At 36.9% G+C, this 17,994-nt stretch overlaps 1 protein-coding gene across 30 annotated transcripts in view; it reads left to right on the top strand.

Annotated features, from left to right (window-relative positions):
• Window positions 1-17,994, top strand: part of KCNMA1 (potassium calcium-activated channel subfamily M alpha 1) — a 452,424-nt gene that overhangs the window by 425,608 nt on the left and 8,822 nt on the right. For 18 of the 30 annotated variants that reach the window (XM_051619774.1, XM_051619783.1, XM_051619775.1 and 15 more), the window contains 4 exons: window positions 3,657-3,770; window positions 7,034-7,164; window positions 14,703-14,897; window positions 16,413-16,531. In XM_051619774.1, coding sequence (XP_051475734.1) covers window positions 3,657-3,770; window positions 7,034-7,164; window positions 14,703-14,897; window positions 16,413-16,531 — 559 coding nt within the window. Of the gene's footprint in view, window positions 1-3,656; window positions 3,771-4,474; window positions 4,559-7,033; window positions 7,165-14,702; window positions 14,898-16,412; window positions 16,532-17,994 lie in introns of all 30 variants that reach the window. The other 12 variants (XM_051619765.1, XM_051619764.1, XM_051619755.1 and 9 more) reach the window with 1 other exon arrangement.

Below are 17,994 nucleotides of genomic sequence, written 5' to 3'. Positions count from 1 at the left end.
TTGCTGCATTTCAGACTGAATACACTATGTGATATGTGAGCAGTGTGCAATTACAGAGCTCCTGACAGTCTGTGTCTAACAGAAATGACACATTTACGTCAATCTCCTAACACCATTCTAGGAAGACAGATATTTGAAGGGTTAGAGAGGTGGCTTCAAATAGCTTTTGATGGAGAGTGTGCATGTGTATATGTACATTGCAGTACAGGGAAAGCAAGGAAGACTTACACATGTCGACAGAGTTATGCCAACTTTCTTCAACTTGCTTTTAGCACATAGGGAAATACTGATGTGCTCTTAGCATCTGAAGAGCCTGATTCACTGAAAGACGTTTTAGGGACTGTATGGGAACAAGATTAGTTTTCTTTGCTCTCAGAAAAGTAACTGTAAAAAGTTTTGCTGTTGCCATTCTGACTTTTAATTCTGCAGAGGACCCAACTGGGCCTGCCACTTTAACTGCTCAAGGAGTCTACAGCTCCTTGAGCTTTTTTTACTGTAGTGTGATAAAAGCTGTATCTTGCCTTTCCGTAGCATAACAGAATGCAAAGCTTAAACACTGGAGCCTGTTGAAGAAGGAGGTGTCACACTAATACCCACCTGTCCTCAGATAGGATTCCCTCCATTTGAAGTCCCACTTTGATATTCCTGCTGTGGTGAGAAAGTGTCAAGGTTGCCTCTAAGTCATGAGGTGGTGCCTGAAGGAGCTATATTAGACTCATTTTGTGAGTCTGAGAAATCCTGGGCTCTGCCACACAGAAGTAAGCATTCAAAGAGCCAATACAGCTATCGTTCACAGTGCCAGGCACCAGGACACATCTACAAACCCACAACAGTTGGGAATGTAACTCACTGTCACCATGACAGTCTTATTGAATTAGTTTCAGCACAATGAGTTGTATTAAATGACCAACTGTTAACATTGTCTCTAAGAAATCTGCTTTCTAAAGATTTTTTTATGTGCTGGTAATATTAAATAGGATAGCTTTGCTGTTGTAGGCTTGCCTGTGGTGATGTTTTCATCTTGTAGGCCTGTTGAAGATATCCTCTTCTTTTCTCCTAAGGAATTTCTTCACTGACTTTTCAAAATTTTTATTTACTCTGTCATTACAATCCTCATGTTGTATCTAGCTTTTATGTGATAGTCAGGACGTTCCTTCTGGTATGTTCTGGAGGACTAAGAATCACCCTCAGTGATTCTAGTTTTATTACCCATATATTCTATATGTGATATACACAAAAAATAGGGAGAAATGAACTGAATATCAAATAAAAATTTAAATCCCATTAAATTGAGACATTCAGATCTAGTGGTCCTTATAGTTTGTCATGTTTAGGGATGGTTTAAGAGTGATGATAATTATTACTGGAAAAGAGCCATGACTTTCTGAAAGACAGTATAAAACTAGTACTACATATTAACAACTACAGTTTAGTTTAGTGATTTCCTGGTTTGTAAATTAGTCCCAAAACTGAAGAAAGATAAAGAAGATAATATCATAGAATCCTTTTAATTTAGTTGCAATTAATTGATAAGGAAGTTATCCTGAGCTTCATCAAAAGAAGCGTGGCCAGCAGGTCGAGGGAAGGAATTCTGCCCCTCTACTCCACTCTCGTGAGACCCCACCTGGAGTACTGTGTCCAGCTCTGGAGTCCCCACCATAAGAAGATATGGAGCTGTTGGAGCTAGTCCAGAGGAGGGCCATGAGGATGATCAGAAGGCTGGAACACCTCTTCCTGTGAAGACAGGCTGAGACAGTTGGCGTTGTTCAGCCTGGGGAAGAGAAGGCTCTGAGGAGACCTTACAGAAGCCCTCCAGAACCTGAGGGGGCTACAGGAAAGCTGGGGAGGGACTTTTTATGAGGGCACATCGTGACAGGACAAGGGGTAATGGTTTCAGTCTAAAAGAGGGTAGATTTAGATTGGTTATCAGGAAGAAATTCTGTAGTGTGGGGGTGGTGAGACACTGGAACAGGTTGCCCCCAGAGAAGCTGTGGTTGCGCCCTCCCTGGAAGTGTTCAAGACCAGGCTGGATGGGGCTCCAAGCAACCTGGTCTAGTGGAAAGTGTCACTGTGCATGGCAGGGGTGTTGGAACTAGATGATCTTCACAGTCCCTTCCAGCCCAAACCATTCTATGGTTCTGTAAGTTAAGTCAGAAATTAAATTGGGTGGGTTTAATTTAGAATAAGTATATGGAGAATTCAAAACTAAGTTAGACCAATAATGACAGAGGATCAAATCTCTGTGTCTGAATGTGAGGTGCAAAGTCAAAGAACTTGGTCATAATGTGGCAAAATAATGAATGCTATCTCAGAAATATGTGTTTTAAAGTGAGCTTGGCTCAATCCTATTCGTAGTGGTCAAATATTTGCTTAAAAATGCTGCCGTGACATTGGTCTAAAGGAAACCCTGAAGTCAAACTCTGGCTTCACCATTACTTCTGCAGTAAAGACATTAGATGAAGATTTCCATGCTTTCTGCAGCTTTAGTGGTCAAGGGAGATGGAGTGCATTAGTCTCAAATGGAAATTTCCTGTCCAACAGTTACATGGGCTTTGGTATAACCACCTATTTTTCAGTGCTTAAAATCACATTCCAAAAGGTTTGCCTGTTGTTTGTTTGCTTGTTTGTTTGTTTTCTTTTAATTAATAAATAAATAAAAATTTGAAGTGCTCAGTATCAAGAGCTCCATTTAAAAATGCTGAGAATCAGGCTGAAAACACAATCATTTTAGAGGTGAAACTTGCTGCTCTCCAGATCTTTCTTTTCTCTTTGAGTACCTGCCAATATGTTTCCTCATGTTTTCTCACACCTTTCTTTCCTATACATCCCCAAAGGTATACAACTGTTTCTAGTTTCTTTTCAAGCGTCCTTCTTGCATGCTGTTTGAAAATCTGTATTTTCCTTCCATCCTGTCTCTTTTTTTTTTTTTATTTCCCCCCCCCCCCCCCCCCCCCGTTAGAATGGGCCCTTCCATCTCAGTCTTCCTTTTTTGGTAATCCTCATAAAAATACAAATTATGAAAATTATGAAACAAACAAACAATCCAACCGCTTTGTGTGTTGTACTGCTTCTGGAAAACAATTAAAATTTTAAATTGTGCATGTTGATCAAAACTGAATCTGCTAATGGAAGCAACCAGTCCTCCTCGTTGTATTACTTTTTACAAATAATACTTTTTAATTTGTTAGTTGAGGTTTGAGGAAAGGGGTTTGTTTCAAGATTATTTGAAAAACTAATAGGAAAAAATTAAACATCTCTAACGCAAATGTCTATTTTTTTAAATGATATTTAAGTAAGCATTACTCTTTCCATTTTGTATGTTTTGATTTAAAGGCTACCTAGGATAACAAAATAAATTTCATCTTGTCCATTAGCTACCAAATATCTTACAACAGAAGTGACCTGCATACTTCTGAAGGATTATGTTTTTAAAAAAATAAACACTGAAAATTAAGTATTTCTTATTTTTCTTAATGCCAGGGTTATTTTTCTGAAAGAAAAAAAAAAAGAGCTAGGAAGTTCCTTGATGTTGATGAGGCTGCTTTTCATATAGTTAACTGTCCTGTGTTAACTTTATGTGGTTTTTGTTTTGTTTTGTTTCTGGTTTTTTGTTTGTTTTGTTTTGTTCTTGTTTTGTTTTGTTTTTTCTCTTTTAGGCTTTACACCCCCTGGGATGGATAGATCATCTCCAGACAACAGTCCAGTCCATGGCCTGTTACGTCAACCCTCCATTACAACAGGAGCCAACATCCCTATTATAACAGAATTAGGTAAGAAAAGCTAACATCCTTTCATGTACATTCCAATACTTTTTTTCCACTTCCCTTGTTATGCATTCTCAGGAAAATTACCTGTACTGGATCTTACACTGCCATGTTTTTTCTTCTGATAACTGTTTTTTATTATTCTCTTTAAAGAAAAATTAGTAGCAGTTGCTTCAATTTGTTTGAATACCTGAAATATATTTCTCTTTCCTTTGAGTTGTCTCTGTTTTCTTAAATAAACACTTTAATCAGATAAGATGCTTTTTACATAGTGTAACAAAGAAGTGGGGTTCTTTGGGCTAAGGTTAGAAAATAAAAAAAACAACACAGTAAGTATGAACAGACATTTCCCATGCATTTAATCAATAGTAAGAGGCCATTTGTTTATTTCTTCATGGTCCAGAACTGTTTAATCATGTGTAACCAAATTCTGCATAATAGTATGAGACATTTTACTCCTGAGAATATGATGATGATAGGTAACCAGGCTCTGATTTCCATGCTAGCTGTGGGTATTTATGTTGTCAAGTGGTGTGATGTGAAGTGCAGAAGCTGTCCTGTTTTTTCATGGCAAATACAAACTTGATTTGTGGTCCTTTGTCCTTTTATTTTCCTTCTCAGTTTTATTTTTTAGAGCCTTACCTGTCTTCTTCCCTTACTTTATTCTCTTTCTGTACTTTCTTTCCCCCCTTAAATACTTTACTTATTAGCTAAGCCTGGCAAACTTCTGCCTTTGGTTTCAATCAGTCAGGAAAAAAACAGTGGAACCCACATTCTAATGATAACTGAACTGGGTAAGAAGTGCCTTTTTCCTTCACATCACTGTGTTATTTTCTGTTGTTGTTGTTACTGTCATCAGCTTTTTCTTTATTTATCTGGCTGTATCAGAGGGGCTACTACCCTCATGGCACTGCTTTGAATGTGTTTTATTTGTGGTTCTGGTTGAAACTGACTGTCTCTCTGGCCTTTCTTAATGATTTTTTTTTAGTATTTTTTTTTTTCACGCAGCATCAGTAAACCTTTGATCACACTCGTCTGACCTGCCGGCTGTTTTCATAGCACCTTCTCACCAATTCATTTTCTTTGGCCTGGGTCCCCACCTCCCAGGCCCTCCCTCCCCCAGGCCCCCCACCAATTTTTCTCTCCTTTTCTCTCCTTCTTTCTTTTTCTCCTTTTGTTATTTCAGCCTGTTGTCAATTTGGTGGACATGCCTTAGCAGTTCTCACAAGAAGTCCGAGAAGGCATAAAAGATATCAGAAAAGAAACCCCAGTATCGTACTTTCCTTTAAGCTATTTGTTTGTTGATTTTGAGGAGTAGGCTTTTTCTCAGCAGCTCAGGTTTTGAAGCTGTAAAAAACCAGCCAATCTTCAGCGTTGCTCCCTCTCTTTAACAAGAGCTCGTGCTAGCCTTTTGAGCAGTGTTTGATGAGCATTTCCCATGGCGCAGCGCTACACACTAGAGCCTACATCTCCCAGCCCCAAGACCTCTCACAGAAATCGTAGCATGCTAACTTGCATTAGGAAGATAAAGGCATTGAGGATAAAACTGCACCTGCAGAATTCACATTAGATTTGTAGTAACTTGGAAACTAAGACCACGCACGGCAAGCAAGCTGGTGCCAAAGTCAGGTATTAGTCTGCCAGATGTAAGTGGAAAAAGAATGCTACTGTCAATAGTGCCTACTCTCGACTAGCAAATTAAACAAAGGCACAGGCTTTTGAAAAAGTACATTTGAAATGATACATCAGGCTTTCAAATACTATTTTGCTCAAGAATCTGGAGAATAAATTGATAGCCAGTAGAAAGAAAGGAGTATGGTGGATATTGGTGTTTGCTAGGATTAAATTCTTCTGACTCCTAGGGCAGAAAACCTTTCTGTTTATGACACTGAGGTGTCATGTGTTTTCATGGTTACATCAGGGAGTGGGAAGGTAGAATTTATAAATTCTACTTTAGCTCAGGTCCTGACTGAATCATGGCCAAGTATTGGCTCAACAGTGCTCTAAATGGAGGATAACAATTCTCATCTCCTTTAGACAGCTATTGTGAGGCCTTATCTATAGTTCATGTTTTGTAAGCTAAGTGTGACAAGCACACTAGTGTATACAGGTTAGAAAAGGAATAGATGGAAAATGAAACTATATAGGAAGGAAGATCAGAGCAGTAGACAGAAGACTTTCTAACCTAAGTACTCCAGAGCCAAAACCTGGTGAAGTTAGTGAGCTTTGAAACCAACATGAGAGCTGCTGTTGAATTGGCTCAGGAGAGGTGATCACATAGGGAATAGGGATATAGTCAATGTGTGCAGTTTCAAATGCTGAAAAAGTTTTTTATTTCCCTTCATTGCATGGGAACTGAAGTTTTTAATTTAGTAAGTTACAGGATATTTCAATGGTTTAGCTAAATGGTCTGTGTTTTCATGCCAGTGGAGGGCTAATATGGAAATGAAATATTTAATTATATTATCCACGTGATACACTGATCTCAAGTAAACAACTATTTTTAGTTGAATGAGGTGGAGACAGAGAGCTTATTTGTGACAATTATATGCCAAGGAAAGTCTAAATGACAAATATTGCTTTACTTGGGCTTTTTCATTAAAACAGCCTGATGTGCGTTCTTTGTCACACTAGCTAATACAGACTTTGTGGCTAAGAAAATGAAGTTATGGAGACAAATATTTGAACAAAAGGCAGTTCTGCAAGAGAATAGCTGGAGTATTGTTCATTGAGATAGATGCATGTTAAAGGGACAGTTTGTCATCTTTTGAGACGGAAGTGCTTTAATACCATTCAAGTAAGAATCACAGCAGCACATCTAACAGATACCTATGGGCTATATCAGGGTTTTATGGACAGCCTTTATTTTACAACAGGGTTCTGACTTGATATCTTGTGATAACATTTCACTGTACATGCATACAGCCTTAGCCACAACCCAACCAATACCAAGACTGTTTCAAAATATAAAGGAGCATAATGTATCTCATTTTGAGTGCAGGCAGCAGGTGCCATGAAGCTACTTTTACAGGAAAGGGATAGTCACCTGTCAAGAGCAAGAGAGTCACCTCTTATGAGCAAGATCATAATCAACAGATTTTTTAATGCACATTTTCACATCCATCTTGATTTCATTTTCAGTGACATCAAAGACACAAGTCCGTGTTTCCAGACACATGCCGTTTCTTTTTCGTTCTGACTGTGTAATGTGTAAGGTCGCATACTGGTGACCCAGAAGAACCTTATGGTCTTATTATTATTATTTTCAGTAAATGATTCAAATGTTCAGTTCTTGGACCAAGATGATGACGACGATCCAGACACCGAACTGTATCTCACACAGCCCTTTGCATGTGGAACTGCATTTGCTGTCAGTGTGCTGGACTCTCTCATGAGCGCAGTAAGCAAACAAAACCTTTTTCATTCCCTTCCCCCAGAGTTACTAAGAGTATGAAAGTGTAGTCCCTTTTCCACAGGTAGACAGGAGAAGCCACTTTTTGCTTTGATCTTAAGAGAATTTTGGAGCCTAAACTAGGTTATTTTTAGTTGGACAAAGAGATCTTAAAACAGCTGAGATATCTAGGACTACCATGAGTCCACAATTTTGAAAGCAGGGAGTCTCATGTCAAGCTTTAAGGATAATGTCCTCTAAAAACTGTTGTATCTCCCTTCTGAAACCCAGACCCAAATTCCATGTGTCAGTTCCTATGCTCACTATTCATATCAGACAGCATCAACAATGTTTTAAGGATTTAATTTCCTGTAGCCATGAACACTCTGAGATGAGCGCTGGGGGACACTGACAGAACTATACAAAAGTCATTGTATACATCGTGTGAACTCTACTTGTGTGAAGAGAGGTCATCATCTCTTTTTCACATGAGTTGTCTTGTGAATCAAAACTTAAGTGCATGCCAGAAACTACAGATGGTGGCCTTTGGTTATGTCTGCATTAGGGTTTTTGGTTTGCAGCCATAGTACAGTTTCTAAGCAAATGCCTCAGTCATACTCCTTTTCATCCTCTCCTTTCATATCGGCTCGGTTTTCAGACCAGTTTTGCTCTGTGTGAGCTGCACTGCTTTCAGAGGGACCTTAGGCTCTGCTAGATGTAGCAAGAACATAGTCTTTTTAAAATCTGAGCATAGGTTTTCTGAGCTTCTTGTGGAATGAAGTTTCAAAGTGCTGGGAATCATCTGTTGTAAACCCCACATAGTATCAGAAATCAGCAAACAGATTTCCTTAAAGGAGCCAAGTCTGTCCTTTACCTAAATTCAGAATGAATCTTTACACTTTTGAGAAAAGTTCACAGGGATCTTTATTATTTTATATTTTATTCTATTTCATGTTTATGTATCTGTATTTCATGTGCCTCATATGTTCCACAAATGAATATCAGTCTACAATGAATTTTTTTTTTCTACTGCATCCTAAAAGTTGGCAATGAACTCAGAAAATACTTTTTTTAAAATGTATTTGCTGTTATTTTGCAGACTGAAAAATTCAGAAAGCACACTTAAACTCTGTACTTTCTCTAATTAAAATCTCTATGTATAAAATATTTAACATTTGCACATTATAAATAAGAATAATTTAACATGAAGGTCCCAAATTGTTATACTGAGAGCTGTTTTACCTACTGACATTATTATCTAAATCAATGTCCCTGAATTAATTGCTCAGTAGGGCACTCCAGAACCTTGGAAAAAGTAGGGTTAATTCTTCTGATTGCCCCTGGCACCACCACAAAAAAAGAGTGAGATGCTGTGGATACCATTTCTTTCTTGTGCAAAGGTATATTGTATAGATAATAGGCAATAAGAAATATGTAGAACATGACTGTTCAGAAATTTTTACTTGGAATTCATCATGTAATCCTCGTAAGAGTTTTAGTTATTGCTACCTTTTAATCAACTTTTAGTTTTTGACAACATGCCCTTCAGTTTCTGCAGTTCCTTTCTTCAACCGAGTATTTTTTCCAAACATTTTCACATCTAAAGTGGTCATATTATATATCAGAGACATTGCAGCCTGAAGCCAGGCAAGTCAGTGTGATAAAAAAAGCAGGAAATACTAACTTGGAAAAAAATACAAATCAAGAATACAAGCCAAGGATTCTATCCAAATAGTTCATCACCCTGTCTTTTCTTTCACCACTTTGCTGATCGGTGGCAGCATTATTTTTTTTCATTTATTCCTCAAAGGCCTAGTAAGGAGTTGGAAAAGTAAAATTCTTCCTGACCCTTCAGAATGTGTAGGGTGTGTGTGAGATGTTTTCCCTTTACTATTCCTATTCTCATGGGAAGGATGTATTCTCCTTTCACCACTTCCCAAGGAAGAGAACGCTTCTCACTAACTAATCTACCCGCACTATATTATATCCTTTTCTTTCTAGAATACGCTTCTTTTTAGGGACTCTTCTGTTTTACAGTTGTTTTATCTTCTATTTATTCTGCTAAAGTTCAAGCCAGCACTGGCAAACTGAACCCAAAAATCCTAAGTGAGATCTGCAGTAAGTAATTGCACAGGAATTTTGTAAAAGCATGTGCCAGTTCACTGTGAGACAAGGAGATGGTTCATTATGTGATCTATTTAGTGACTATGGGGTTTTATTTCTTATTTTTATAGGAAAAATAAACAACTTATGACCTGTGTTGATATTTCTGGAATGTAAATTCCTCGTATGATCTACAGCACAAATGTACAATGCATGAACTGTTGTTCCATTAATGATTAATCTCATCTCACAGTAGTGGGGTTTTGTAGTAAAACACATGTAAGATTAGAAAGTAGAATAATAGCCATGCATGCAATATTCTTTTTGACCTACAGGTAATTTGAAATATACATGTAGATGTGTGTATACAGAATAAGAGTTAAAAGTATATCTTAAATAATTTACTAATGAATTATTGTTAAGTTATTGAATAATAATAATAATAATTCAGCTGTATTAATGAGTGTTCCTGTTTTCTTTCATGTAATAGAAATAGTGGACTAAACCCTACTCATGAAGCTCAGATTAAAAAAATGCGTTGTCACTTTCTGATTTAAATCTGAATGCTGAAGATCATTACTTTCTACTATTTATTGTTAGTTCTTACAAGATGACAGTATTCAATATTTTAAATTTGAAATTGTATATCAATATATACATATTAATATATGTATAATTAATATTTGTTTTGTCATAAGATATGCAAAGCCAGGGAAAGAATGTACATAGGCTGTGAGTTCAAGGTGGCATCGTTCCTGAAAAGCAAAGCACGTTCTCATCACCAAATTGAACATGATTAAAAAAACATGGGATTGGGAGCACCTTTTAGGTCACGTGGATGTTCTTCTAAAAGGTTATCTGCAAAGATAAAAAAGTTATATGACACAGGACCGCTAAGAGAAGCATTTTTTTTTTTATATAAGTACTTTTTCCTTTTCTGGGTCTTGTTAATTATTCCAGAAAATCCTGGGTGTTCGAGGAAGCCAGTTTTATAAACACACAGCACTTTCAAATGTTTGAACAGTTGACCTGAGAGCCAGAGCTGCTCTGTTGTTCCTTTTGGCCCTAAAGCTATGAGAACGACAGAAGTTCTGGTGGGTTAGCATCCCTGCCATACATACCACAGACCATAGACTTGATACAGTGTCAGAGTGTTGCCACTAGAGGCAAGGATCTCCAGAACCAGACTAATACAATTTAGCATTCAATATCCTAGAATTTATTTCCTTATGCTAGAACTTTAGGTCTTAATTTTTGTTCTATAACACTAAATTCTGCTTTTTCTTCATATAAACAAAAGCACAGAATAGAAGAAAAAAGTTAAAATTAGCTTTTCAGTAGATCCCATGCTCAAAAGTTCTGGTGGCCTCAGGAATCCTCACAGTCTCATATATACAGAAAAATAAGCTGTTCTAAACTGTGATACAGACATTTTGAAAAACAAGACCATTTTCTGTGCAAGTTTTTTCAGGGGATTACCAAGCAACATCTTTTACCTTAAAGTGTCCCAAACCTCTTCAATGTTCAGACAATATTTTAAGAATCAACAGATTTTCAAACACTGTAAAATGCTGCTGTTTCTTTTTTGCTGTTGATTCTGTCTCAAAGGCCTTTTTGTTATTGGCATATGTAACTGATGTTAGCTCAGTCATTCCCCAGGTTTGATATGCATGATTCATTCCTCCAGAATTCCTCCAATTAAAAAAACAAAGGAAGTTAAAATATTTGTTTGAAAACGATATTAAAAACTGCATGCACTGTTTTGGAAGAGGGGATCTTCTTAAAAGAAATAAAAAAAATTAAAATGTAGCAAACAAAAAATGGCAGATATTACTTGGAAAATTACAATTTCAGAGTAATTATAAATGAAAGGCAAAGTGCTATTAAAGTTAAAGCAATGTTATTAAAAGATGTGCTAATTTTCAGTTAATTTTTCTGTAAAAGACTAATTAGTTTAAAAGGCTTGACAGCATTAACTGCAAAACATAAGCACTCTGGTAATTATACTTTTAAAAATGATTGAACAAACAGGAAAGCATTCCCTAAACATGTGGAAGAGCTGCACTACAATTCTGGAGAGTAGGCTAGGTGGCAGTGCTAGCTCAGATATCTATGTGAGAATTTCCTTGCTGTTTACCCAGTTTTAGTGTCTATGATGCAATTCCTGTTTTTCCTGTATTTGGATGACACCTATTTCCTATTCTCATTCTGGGTGCCAATTACAGTGATGTCATAGAGATGTTCAGTGTGGGATTCAGTTAATGGCAGCAGCAAACAACTATTTCTTCAATTATGATTTTACAGTCAACAAAAGGGATTAGCTACCATCACTGGAACAGGTCTTGTTTTTTAACTACAGCAGTACCTTTCCAAAGATATTCTGTAGACAGGTTTCTTGTAAATACTGGCATATCCAGGCCACGTACCCTCCCACAGAGCAAGTGAAGATCACTCTCAAATTAACTTCAGTGTATTATTATTCAAAAGGAAATGGATATCAGCTAGTTCATCCTTTCAGTGTCTCCCAGTTCCAAAATGGCTAGAGGTAATGAGAGGAGTCTGATTTTCATGTCAATCGAAAGCATCGGCAGACGGGTTTTTCCTGAGGACTGTTAAATATATTAGTACAGAAGGAAGCAGCCCTGTTTAGCAGAAGGTGGCAAGTTACAGCTTCCTATTCACCCATCCTTTCTTGCTTACGGTGGGGTGTTTTCTGATCAGTTGCAATGCCAGAGCAGTCTGTCCAGAAAGTTGGATTCTTTTCACTCACTGATGGCAAAAAAACAAAAACCATAATTTGGCTGCACTCGTTGATTAAACTGATTAAATGCTGACATCCATATCAGACATGGTGTGAAACCCAAACTAAGCCATTGTTCCTAGATAAATTTTGCCTCCTTTGCTTGTAAGTGTCTTAGCTTTGCCTTTACATTTGTCTAGCAGAGGGAGGCCTTTCTGTGGTGACAGCATTCTGTTCCATTGACAATAGACCTGATTCTTTTCTCATCTGCGTAAGTTTCATAGTAGTCACAGAATCACAGAATAATAGGGGTTGGAAGGGACCTCTGAAGATTATTGAGTCCAACCCCCCTGCCAGAGCAGGAAAAACAAACAAGCAAACAAAAAAACACAAAACATACAACTAGGGCAGATCAGTCAGAAAGGCGTCCAGACAGGTCTTGAAAGCCTCCAGAGAAGGAGATTCCACAGCCTCTCTGGAGAGCCTGTTCCAGTTCTCTGTAACCCTCACAGTAAAGAAGTTCTTTCTCATGTTGAGGTGGAACTTCCTATGCTCGAGTTTGAGTACATTGCCCCTCATCCTATCACAGGGCACAAGTGAAAAAAGCTTATCCCCGCCATCCTGATGCCTAGCCCTCATGCATTTATAGACATTAATTAGATCCCCCTCCGTCTTCTCTCTAGACTGAAAAGCCCCAGCTCTCTCAGCCTTTCCTCATAAGACAGGTGTTCCTGTCCCTTAATCATCCTTGTAGCCCTCCATTGGACTCTCTCAAGTAGCTTCCTGTCCCTCTTGAACTGGGGAGCCCAAAATTGGATACAGTACTCCAAGTGAGGTCTCACCAGGGCTGAGTAGAGGAGAAGCTGAACCTCCCTTGATCTGCAGGAGACACTCCTCTTAATGCACCCCAAGATAACATTGGCCTTCTTGGCCGTAAGGGCACATTGTTGTCCCATGGATAACTTGTTGTCTACCAGGACTCCAAGGTCCTTCTCCACAGAGCTGCTCTCAGTGATTTTTCAATATGTTAAAAAAAGTTTGAATATTACACTTGAATTATTACACAGTGCATCCACATATGTAAGAGCTGATTTGAGATTAGCTGTTGTGTTAAGACTAATGGAATTGTCTTGAACCCCTGCTAATGCCAGATAGCTCTTTACAGTATACTTTGCATTTAGAGTATGTAGTGCCTTACTCAGGCTAATTTAAAATATTTGGAGTTGGTGTGATAAAAATATTTGCTTTAGGGCATGTATAACAATAAAAATATGTTTATCTCAATTTAATCAACAAGTGAATGCCATATATGCTTCTGTAAATAAGCAGAGAAGCTTAAAGTTATGAAACTTCAGTGTAACAGTGAAAAACATTGCTGTATAGAATTCATTTTCTCTTGTTTTATCTGTCATCTCAAGTGAACAATAAAGCTGAAGTTTTATTATACAAAGAAAGAATATCAAAGTAACATGGATAGAAAGCCAGTTCTGCTTTCTGATCTCAGAATAAAGTATTTCAACCTGTATCTCAGTTTACCCATGTATTAAATACAGTACACTATACAGATAGAGCCATGAATTTAATTGAAAAGTAGTATTTAAAAAGTTATTATATTTGGACAAGAAGCACTGTTTGGGAATTCAGTATTCATTTTTACTTGGATGGATTACAGGCTTTTGTTCTATGTCCTAAGTTCAACAAAATTCACAAATCTAGTAATGGAACCCACAAATCCAGTAACATCAATCCTGTGTACTATGCAGTGAGCTCCTTTTATTCTCGTATGTCCCCCACACTTGCAAAGCTTCTCAGAACACAGATAATGGTGACATTGTAAGGGATGGTCTCTTCTTTTTTTGTTCGGCATTATCTTTTGCTTAGTACGTTACCTTGCAGATATTTGACTGAGTATCTCTGAACTATACCAGAATACTTTTAAGTGATTTTGAAAGTAATTCATCTGGCATTAAATTAATATTTAAAGTACCCATTGTTTGCCTGACAGACCAGCAATGCTACAGATGCTGGCAAAATGTCAGTGTGGAGTAAATCTTCCCTAATAAAACACACTTACCCTATACCCTAGAGTTTTTTAAAAGGACCACCAGGATCCCAAACTCATCATACATTTATCTGGAATGAACTCAAGATGTTTAATTGATACATGCTTATTTCTGAACACTGTCAAGTCTTATAATAAGATGTTTAGTACAATACATTGGTTAGACTGCTAGAGTCCAGCCACAGTAATAAGTAATGACATTTGCAGCACAAAGGCAGCTCCCCAACGAATTGGTGACAAGAGTAAAAAGGCAATCTAGCCTGTGTAAGCTTTAAATGTGGTCTGAATTTTACAATTACATGTCCTAAAGCCCATTATTAGACATGAAGGCAATGAGAAAGAAAGCAGTCATTGCATCACTACTAACACCAATTATAGGAAACATAAATCATTCAAATTTTTGTACTCTAATAAAAATGAGCCTGAATTGGTGTTTAAAAGGACGGATCTAGTATAGAAGCCTAATGGGATAGGATAAAATAGAGTAATTGGAGACTGCTGTCTTTTCACTTTCTATATAAAATTATTTGAAGAGACAGACAAGAACTTTAAACAGCAGAAACCCAGAAAAGTTGTAATTTGGATGTCTTCAGTTGTGACTTTAATGGTGTTTGCTTAAAGAGCTTTCTTTTATCTCTGCAGACATACTTCAATGACAATATCCTCACACTGATACGGACATTGGTAACAGGAGGAGCCACACCAGAGCTGGAAGCACTGATTGCTGAGGAAAACGCATTGAGAGGAGGTTACAGCACGCCCCAGACACTTGCAAACAGGGACAGGTGTCGAGTTGCTCAGTTGGCTTTGTATGATGGGCCGTTTGCAGACCTAGGGGTAAGATCGTGAGGGAAATGTAGTACCAAGGCTGGTCTTCAATCTATTTGTTTTCTCTCAGACTGAATCTATCTTAATTACCATATAATTTCTATTATTTAATAGAACTTTTGGATCATTTGACAATTTACAGCACAGGGTGCCAGCTTTGCTCATACCATGTTTGAGAAGCTATATGACATCCCATACTCCTTGCCTGGATATTTCATACAGAATATCCTGTGTCTCTTCTTAGCTGTCAGCTAAAGAGATGGATGAGCTGACTCAGATGACATAACCATTCTAAAAATAATCCATTGTAAACCTGTACAATATCTATACATTCATTGGGTTTTGATAAGCTTATTTAGTCTTTCCATAGAACTTCCAGTAAGTGGTTAAAATATGCTTATTAGCTTGAAAACAAAGCTGTAGGGCTTGTTTTCTGCTTTTTCTGGACAAACCAAAATTCTTGTGAAATCCTAATTTTCTGACATTTTAATGCCAAAAAGAAAAAAAAACAACAACAAAACAGGAAAAAAACCAAACAACAAGTACACAAATAATCTTTTAAAAAAAAAGTACATTTGGATAAAGAAGTATCTAGAAATGTTTCCTGCATCAAATCTTGTAATATTCTTGAGGTGAATCCCAAAGTACCCACTTTGCTTAGATGATCTTGCAGGATTTGCTGTTTCTTAAATTAACTTTGTGTTCTCCTGCTGTGTTAAAAAAGAGTGGAATGACCTTCTTCACAGAAATGACAGGGAATCCCAGTTTAAGGATTAAGGGTGATGAGAGTACACAGATAGAAACAAACAACCTTTCAGTTCCTGTAAAAGTCCATTCATAGCAGGGACCAACAGCTCATCAAGACACATGGGCATGCAGTGCAACATTTTCAGAACTAAAACAATACCAATCTTTCAAATCCTGTTTTGCCAAAGCCTGAAATGCAGAAAATCAGTGAAAAAAGAATACATTAACACTCATTATTACTTAAGAATCAGTATTTTAAATATACAAATTATCAAATCTAAACTGTTTGCCAATCAAAATATTTTCTATTATTTATGAAAAATGGCAAACTTTAATTTCTGTTGTGCTCTCCAGTTATTTTTTTTTTAAATCTAGATAAGAATATGGCTACTGCCAAAAAGGTTCAAAAATACTAATGATTTTAAGACCATAGTTAATGTAATTTGTAAGATATGCATTACTTGGTACCAAAATTTGTATTTCCATCTTCAAGCAAATCACTCACTCTTCCTAATTCACCATCATTTCACAGACCAAGGCTCTCCAAAATAACAATCACTTCACATAATTACAGATTTGAAATAAAGCATTTAGATCATTCATTTCCTTGGGTAAAATATTCTCATTTGTGACAAACAACAGACTGTGTATACATTGTCCTTTCTGTACAGGCTCATACTGAAAAATCCTGTTCCCTGACATTGTTTTAACAGAGAAAAGAAAGGAAAAAAATTGTGCTGTTCTCTTTTCCCCTCCCCACCCCTTTCTTTCTCCCAGGATGGAGGTTGTTATGGAGATCTATTTTGTAAAGCACTGAAAACATATAATATGCTTTGCTTTGGAATTTATCGATTAAGGGATGCACATCTAAGTACTCCCAGCCAATGCACTAAACGGTAAGTACAGTCTTTTAGAACATCTTAGCTTCACTGTTCTTCAGCCTTTTCAGTGACAAAGATCTCAGTGTCTGTAATAAAAAAGAGCTTTCTTCCTTTTTTACATAACTTTGCCACAAAAGCCGTCTTTGAGGATTTCATTATTATTCTTTAGCTGAGTTTAAATCATAGGTAGATATCACAACATAAGTCATCAGCTAGTTTTAATAAAATGTTAAAGTAATTTTTCATAATGCAGTTTTATCTTGTTTGATTTACAATGATCCACTGCTTGCATACAAGGTAAAGGACTTTGCTAATATCAATCAGCTGTAAGTTGCTGGGTAATAATTAGATTATAGTAGTTAGGCTGTTCTTTTTATTCCAAATGCTCAGAAAATACTCTTATGGGCTTCCCACTGGTACGGTCTGTATCTATTAATAATTTCTTCCAGTAAATGGAAACCTTTTTCTTGGTAGGCTGTATGTTTACTTTAATAGTACCAAGGGTGACCTCAGAGCTTTAAATAGAGCAGACACATTTCCATCATTTCAAACTGAAGGCCTTTTAGCAGCTTACTTGAAATGTGTCTTAATTAAGTGCCTAACTAGAAATATACACACAGACCCACGCCCGAACTATCACAAATCTATCATCTGTTACTGTTTCATTCTCTGCAAAAAGCATCATTATTGTGTGGACATGGCAATAAACAACACTGCAGCCCTCCAAAGCAGTTTCTTCAGTAAGGATTTGGACAAATTGGTGGGAAAATTATTTTCAGTTTAGATTTACACTGTACTTGCTATACTTATTTGTTGGATTAATAAGCAACTTCTGTCCCTGAAGTAGCTAAGCCAGATTTCCTATGAACCCTGAATTTATTTTAAAAGAAGTTGTGAGCTGCATGATCAATTTTTACTCTTTTCTTGCTTAGACAGAATGCTTATTGCCTTGCTCAAATATGTTTTTCACATGCATGGACGAAAATGTAACAACAGGATCTAAAAGCCCTTCCTACTGTAAAAGGGGGTTAGTTCAAGGTGATGATTCTTGAAATTGATAGTTTTTATTTTGGGCCTGTATTGTATACTTAGCCATCTAGGATTTTTCAATGTGAAGATTTCTCTATAAATTCTCTTTGGGGCCATGGATCCACCTGTGGAATGAATAAACAAAATTAACCTCACTGCGAATCTGCTGATACATTTTGCTTAACTTGTTTATATACAGTCATAATCCAAACAAATAATTATATTCCTTGCTCTACTGAGAATATTTAAGTCTTTATTAAATATATAGGAAATATGTATTTAACTACAAATGCACCTAACATTTTTCTCTCCCTGTTTTTCAGTCATTATTTTAAATACCATTGCTGGTGGGTGTGTTACTGAATTTTGTCATTTGTGAATTTGTTTGCTGGAGTGATTGCATTACGTGCAGCTAGAGAGAGTGTGTCTTCTCTGAAAAATTATGAGAT

The sequence above is a fragment of the Apus apus genome, chromosome 4 (genome assembly GCF_020740795.1).
Source record: "Apus apus isolate bApuApu2 chromosome 4, bApuApu2.pri.cur, whole genome shotgun sequence".
Classification (NCBI taxonomy): Eukaryota; Metazoa; Chordata; class Aves; order Apodiformes; family Apodidae; genus Apus; species Apus apus.
The sequence above is the reverse complement of the archived record's forward strand: the minus strand, read 5'-3'. Positions and strand labels throughout refer to the sequence as shown.